We start from the raw sequence: 7,588 nt of genomic DNA, 5'->3' as shown, positions 1-7,588 counted from the left end.
CTCTCAAAAAAGTAAAAAAACTTATCCACAGTCGGTCTCACACCCAGTCCCGAACATAAAATCTCAAACCCCCGGACGAATGCCCAACTATTTGGATGAAATTGAGTAGGGGCTACATTCAACTTCTGGAGAACCCCCTTTTCACAGTCGGTAAGGGGCCATCTAACCTTAATCTTAGAAATAAGAGTTGTATAGCAGAAGGTAAAACGCGCAGCAGAGGAAGAGCTAAGACATACTGGCTCTTTATCAACACACGGCTCGCAAACAAGGATATTTTCACCCTGACTACATATTACATGATCCCTACAAACACTATCCATGGCAGCCCACGAGTTTATCGAAGATTCACATTTTAGAGCGTCACCTTTAACCCATTTATACATTTCCATGTAACTTACGGCGGCCATTATGTAAATCTTTTTGCCTAACTAAGAACCCCCAAAACGTCCAGTTTTAAGAAGGAAAAACTACCAAAAGGGTAAAATAAATACGCGTACCTAGGGTTTTCCCTCACCACCTTCTCCTACCCAACACAAGCACAGAACCGCCGCGCGCCGCCGTGGACCAAGAAGAAGCAAGAATAGTCACCGGAAAAGAAAACGACGCGAAAAATAAGAGGCAAAATGAAGTTAAAACATCCAAAATGGCCTCACACTTATAGGATTTTCAAATCCGTGGGTGAAGCGTCACACTGAAGGGGCGCCACACGCGCGTGAACAGGAACACCCAAGGGTCACAGCGCGCGTGAGGTGTTGCAATCCTTGACTCCAGGGGGCCCCACACTCTTGACATTAATGGCAAACGTGGCCACGTGGCACTGCCATTAAATTGCTCCCTGCGACGCCGGCTCTACAATAAAGGTGCGTCTTTTCGTTCAGGAAACGAAGGGACATCCCCCGTCACACTTTAAGCCTTTTCGCCTTCTTGGCTCAAGGCTGGAGGACAAGTGGACCGTCCCGGCCGTAGGCCGAGTACCTTCTCGGAGGAGCGAGTCACACTTCAAGCCTTTTCGCCTTCTCGGCTCAAGGCTGGAGGACAAGTGGACCGTCCCGGCCGTAGGCCGAGTACCTTCTCGGAAGGAGCGAGTCACACTTCAAGCCTTTTCGCCTTCTCGGCTCAAGGCTGGAGGACAAGTGGACCGTCCCGGCCGTAGGCCGAGTACCTTCTCGGAAGGGGCGAGTCACACTTCAAGCCTTTTCGCCTTCTCGGCTCAAGGCTGGAGGACAAGTGGACCGTCCCGGCCATAGGCCGAGTACCTTCTCGTTGAACGAGAACCGCGGAGCACCCTAAACCGAGTAACTTCTCGGAAGCTAAGGGCTACAGGGCGTGTTGGGACAAATGCAGGCCCATCTACCGCCAAGCCGAAAGACAATCTCGCCTAGCACCACATAAGGGTCTCATTCACCCTTAATGAGACCTACTCGGCCGTTATCCGAGAAGGGCCAACCAACGACCAGGCCCCACCCTCGCCCGCCAGTTACCTTCCAGATCGAAACGGCCATGAAGATCCCGATAATCGCGGGGCCCACGAAGCCCATAACACAAAAGTATAAAACCCAAAACCCTAGAGCTAGGACGACAGATTACACTTTTTGAATGCTCTGGCTTTGAGGTGACCTAGGCAGAAAACCCTAGCGCACCCCGTGGCCGGAACAAAAATATATATGTTTAACAAATAAACTAATTTTATAAAAGGCCGTTGTTAGATTTGACCATGTACCAGTTGCCTTGGCCAATTCGGTTTGGAGTGTTCTTAAATGGTGATTTTGTGTTATAGATTATTTGATTCACTAGAACGTTAGGTTTTCCTATTCGACCAAGTATAATAAATATATTTAGGAAAATTAACTTTTAGATCCCCATTTTTTCATACCCCCGTTATATTTCTATATCTATAAGAAGTTTTGATTCTCTTTTTATACAGAGCTTTATGTGCAAACTGAGTAATGAGTGTAACTAAACTCCTATTTAGAGTGTGAAACCATAACCACTCTTAAATTTCCTTAACTACTAATCAAATCAGATAATGTCATGAAAAATAGCACCTCCCCTCAGCTTAGCAAGTAGCAACATCTCATACCTTAAATATGAAACCGATGCTTATGGAAAAAGTGAAAAACCTTGTCGTCCATAGAAGACTTATTATCTGTATTAGGTTATGAATTATGAGTAGTCCATTCCATAAGCACCATCACAAAAGTTAATAATTAATAAGCACCACATTCATTGCATCCATACTAAAGTACTTTCACATGATAGACATAAACCATAAACTAGATGGTACTCACTCTAAGTGCTAGATTGAGTAACGAAGCTAGAACTATTTTTCAATGCCTCGAACTCAATCAACACTAAACCTGTTCAACCAAGAACTACAATTACACTTCACAATAACTGCATAACCCTTTCTTTCAACTGCTGCTTCTTGTACTCAAACTCATCAGTTTCAGCCAACTGGTTTCTGTCGAGCCACTCTATGGTCTCCTCAACCACCCTCTCAAGACTCTTCACTCTGTCCCTCATCTCAAAAGCATAATTCTCAAGCAAGTTCTTGGCCCTCACCTTGTTCCTCGCCTCCTCATCATCTTCCTTATACCTCTCTGCATCTCTCACCATCCTCCTCATCTCTTCGGGGCTCAACCTCCCATGCTTGTTGCTGATCGTGATCTTCTTCTTCAGTCCCGTGCTCCTATCTCTAGCACTTACCTCCACAATGCCATCAACGTCCACATCGAACCCAACGTGGATCTGAGGGACCTCCCTCGGCGATGGAGTGAACCCCGAAAGCTCAAACTTCCCTAGAAGGAAGTTATCCTCTGTCTTGGTTTGCTCCCCCTCGTACACTTTGATCAAAACGCTCGTTTGGTTATCAGAAAACGTGGAGAAAACTCTCTCTTTCTTGGTGGGGATCATGGTGTTCTTGGGAATCAACACTGACATTTCACCACCACTGGTCTCAATACCAAGACTAAGTGGCATCACATCCAGCAACAACAACTTCTCCACCTTCTTGTCCCCTTCACAACTCAAAATCGCTGCTTGAACAGCTGCACCGTATGCTACAGCCTCGTCTGGGTTTATGCTCTTGCAAAGCTCATTCACGCTGAACATGTCCTTCAGAAGTTGCTGCACCTTGGGAATTCTAGTGGAACCACCCACCAGAACAAACTCATGGACTTGCCCTTTGTGAACTCGCGCCTCAACCAGACACTTCTCGACGGTCTCCATGCACTTGATGAACAAGTCCTTGTTCAGTTCCTCGAACAAGGCCCTTGTAACAATTGCATGAAGATCAACCCCTCCACATAAAGAGTCAAGCTCAATAGTGGTTTGAGAACTGGAGGACAGAATCCTCTTAGCTTTCTCACACGCTGACCTCAACCTTCCAAGAGCTTTAGCGTTCCCACTAACATCAATTTGGTACCTCCTCTTGAATATACTCACAAGATAGTCAACCAATTTGTTATCAAAGTCCACACCACCCAAGTGCGTGTCTCCCACCGTGGCCTTAACCTTAAATATCCCTTCATCAATTGTCACCAAGGAAACATCGAATGTTCCACCACCGAGGTCAAACACAAGCACGTTCTGTTCACCTTCTCTCCACCCTTTCTTGTCCAAACCGTAAGCAATAGCAGCTGCAGTTGGCTCGTTGATGATCCTCAAAACGTTCAAACCCGCGATTTTCCCAGAGTCCTTCGTGGCTTGTCTCTGCGCGTTGCTGAAGTAAGCAGGGACAGTGATCACTGCATCCTTCACTGTGTGACCCAAATAGGATTCAGCAACCTCCTTCATCTTAAACAGCACCATGGAAGATATCTCTTCGGCTGTGAGGTGTTTCTCTTCGTCTTTGTAGGTGACAGCAATCATGGGCTTGTCTCTGTTTCCAGGGACAACCTTAAAGGGCCACAGCTTCATGTCTTGCTGAACAGATTGGTCGGAGAATCTACGACCGATCAAACGTTTGGTGTCGAAGACGGTGTTGTGTGGATTCGTGGTCCGTTGGTTCATGGCAGCGTCACCCAACAACCTCTGAGTGTCGGTGAAGGCAACGTAAGAAGGGGTGGTGCGGTTGCCTTGGTCGTTGGGAATGACCTCGACGTGGTTGTGTTGCCACACTGCCACGCAGCTGTAGGTTGTGCCCAAGTCAATGCCTATGGCTTTTACTTTCTTGGTTGCCATGGAAGAACTTTGCGCTTGAGAGACACAGTGAGAGAAACAGGGGAGGGGAGTTGAATGGGTTGTGAATGTGGATGTGGTTCATGAATGGGAAGTGAGACACTATATTTAAAGACAATGAAATTTTTTTTTATATATATAAATAAAAAAAATTATAAAAATGATAACAACAAAGATTGAACCTAAGTATTTTATATATGTATAAACATAATATTTTAATTATAAAAATTGAAAGGTATTTTTAAAAAAGCTATAAGTAACAAAGGCTATTAAACCTTCTTTTTCATTCTAAACAACAATTTTATATGATTTAATTAAACCTATTATTTTTTCATTCAAAAGAACAATAAGGTAGTATGCTATGTGTGTGGAATCTGGCTGTATACCCAAAATTCTATGATTTAACTTAAGTTGTCTTGGTTTAAAAGAGAAAAAAGAATGCTAGCATGGGAAACACTTGTTCCGTAGTGGGTGGGGGAAGCTGTGTGGAAAGAACCATGAAGAAAATTGGGGACGTTGACTTGGGAACTGCAAGATTTGGTAATTTACCAAGAGAGGTTCTTAGCGGTTAGTAGTAGAGTGCGATCGATTGAACGAATGTTGAAATGTAGCACATGGTTTCAATGCATCGTTAATTGTTGCATTGTTGAATTCAATTTCGGGGGAAAGAAATGGTGATTTTCAAATGTTTAGAAAATGTAAAAGATAGGAGTAATAAATTTAATTTAATTTTAATGCACCGATTGTGTTGTTATTTAATCACATTTAAATGCACCCATAATTTAACTGTGGAAAAAAATTTCTCTTGTTATTTGATCACGTATCGTTATATAAATTTTTTTATATAATAATTAGCTTAAAACTTATTTCATAGATAATTTCTAATTAAATGATAGTGTATTTTATTTTATAATGTGATATATATATATGACAAACACAACTAATTCATTTTTTTAGGAAGTGAACTTGCATCATTGTAAAAGATCTTGTAAAATAAGCATCCTAAATTCATGTACATGACAAAAGAGAAAGTGTAAGTATTCAGTTGTAATAGAATTTTTTTTTTTTAAATTCTATGGTACTCATCTTATTTGAGAATTTTTATATTTTATATTTTTAGTAATTTATTTAAATAATATTTATGATATTTTATTCTTTCAAATTTTAAATTATTTAGACATTTTATTTTTATTTTATATATTCTAATTTATTTGTAATAATATTATTATATATTTAAATAGTTTAATTTTAATAATTTTTAAGTATATTTTTATCTTTTTACTTAAAATTTTTAAATTTCTATATTTTAATTTTAATAATTTTTTAAGTATATTTTTTGTCTTTTTATCTTAAATTTTTGAATTTCTATATTATAATTTTAATAACTTTTTATTTCTACTATTTATTAATTTTTTTTCTTTTTCTTTAATATTTTATAATATTATTAAAATCTTATATTTTAATTTCTATAATTTTATCTTACTTTTTATTTTATAAGTATAATTTAGATTACTCATTTTATAATTAAATTAAATTTTTTTAAAATCTTTTATGAATTTACATAAAAAATATTGAAACTCTTCTATCTTTGAAGGTACTGTAACAATTCCCTTTTTTTTTCTTATCAAGAATTTATGGTTGTTTGTAACTTTTGTGTTAAATACTCAAATTTGTAAGGTGGTAGATAACTTATAATGAATTATCAAAATTATATATTTTTAGACAACAAATATTTTTGTTTGAATGAATCTTTACAAAAATTTAAATAAAAGGTGACAAATCACATAAATTCTTCTGTGTTTTTTTATAGCATTTTTTTGTGTTTATGTTTATCTTCAATTCTTATTGTTTATATATTTTCCCAACTTTTTTCATGTCTCTTTCGTATTTTTTTTTCCCTTCTCTTTATCATGTTATATCACATTATCGCCTATTACATCTTTCATTTTTTTTTTCCTCTTCGGGCCCTTGCTACGTATACAATGACCAATTTCAAAGGAAAACAAAATCAAAGGAATAATGTGAGGAAAAAGAAAAGTACTGAAACCTAATTTTTTTTACATTGAAAAAGAGATATATATCACTTGTTATTCCAAGGTTATATCAGCCAATAGTAATGCAAATATAATTTTAAATTTTTTACATTTCAATTTTACACTTTATCTTTTATTTTACCCATTATGTTTAATGTATGATTCTGTCTCACTCTTAAGTCTTAACTGAAGAAAAATCTACTTGACCTCGTGATATTCCCTACTTGACTTGTGACTTTTAAAGTTGACTTAGGTCAAAATTAAATTAATAAGTGCTTTTATCTTTTCCATTTTTATTTAATCTTATATTTTTTGTGTGTGTTTAATTTTCATTCTTTGACCTCTTTTACTTGTTTATTAGTATTTTTTAAATTATGATAAATATATGTGATTAAATTTATGGCATTATTTTGTCAATTGGGATTTTTTTTATTATTCATTGTGATACTTTTAAGTGCTAGTAAATTTAATAAATTGTGATAAAAAAATTATTCAAAGGAACAGAAAATAAATAAAACAAAATTGTGATAAAAATTTGTAGAAATAAATCAACATAAAGTTAACACATTAAATATTATTTTTATCTAACTTTATAAATTGGTAGAAAGAAAGAGAGAAATAGACAAATTTAATCATGATTTAAAATTGTAAAAGAAGGAATGTTATGTCACGTCATTAATAATTGCATTTACATTAGCCATTATATTAAATTGAATTCGAGTATGGTGATTCGGGATTAATTTAAAAATGTTTAATATACCGATATGTCTTTAAATTCTTTTTTTGAAAGACGTTACTTACTCTCCTTAAATTAAACTTTTTTTTTGTAATTGAGTTATTAATTTTATACAATTCGTAAAAATGCCACATTATTATTTTTATAATTTCAAAACATAAAATAATTCTAAAACTCAATTTCTTTTAAAAAGTTATAATTTAATTTACTAATATAATTATTTTATTTAAAAATATAAGGCATAGTAATATATTAACCCATTTAAAAACATATGCATAAATTATATGTATATCTAACCATTAGAATGTATATCTAACCATTAGAGTTAGTCTAATGCTTAAATAAAGAAGAGTTTGAGTAGTTAGAAGTACGAAAACTTAAGTTCAATTATCATCGTAACTATTTTTGTAATATTTTCTATCTTTAAAAAAAAAAAATTATGTATGTCTGACGGATAAAAGATGTACTTGGAGATAAGTTGGAAATTGGAAAAGGCGAACCCAGAATTTAGATTCCCTTTCGCACTACACTACTATACCATAGAACATAGAACCATCATTATTAGCACTGGGCCCATTCAACTCCTTCTCGCCTAAGGGGTTTATTTGATTGGATATTTGGCTTTAATAAGTCCGAAAGA

The 7,588-nt window shown here is 36.1% G+C and overlaps 1 protein-coding gene across 1 annotated transcript; it reads right to left on the bottom strand.

The window, feature by feature from the left end:
• Positions 1-2,200: 2,200 nt before the first annotated feature.
• LOC109787856 (heat shock 70 kDa protein) lies at positions 2,201-4,273 on the bottom strand. The gene has a single exon (XM_020346432.3). It carries the CDS (start codon positions 4,180-4,182, stop codon positions 2,386-2,388), a length of 1,797 nt encoding a protein of 598 aa, XP_020202021.1. The 5' UTR covers positions 4,183-4,273; the 3' UTR covers positions 2,201-2,385.
• Between the last annotated feature and the right edge of the window lie 3,315 nt (positions 4,274-7,588).

This window comes from Cajanus cajan, chromosome 1, assembly GCF_000230855.2.
Source record: "Cajanus cajan strain Asha chromosome 1, NIPB_CcT2T_4, whole genome shotgun sequence".
NCBI lineage: Eukaryota > Viridiplantae > Streptophyta > Magnoliopsida > Fabales > Fabaceae > Cajanus > Cajanus cajan.
This window is presented reverse-complemented; position numbering and strand designations above follow the sequence as displayed.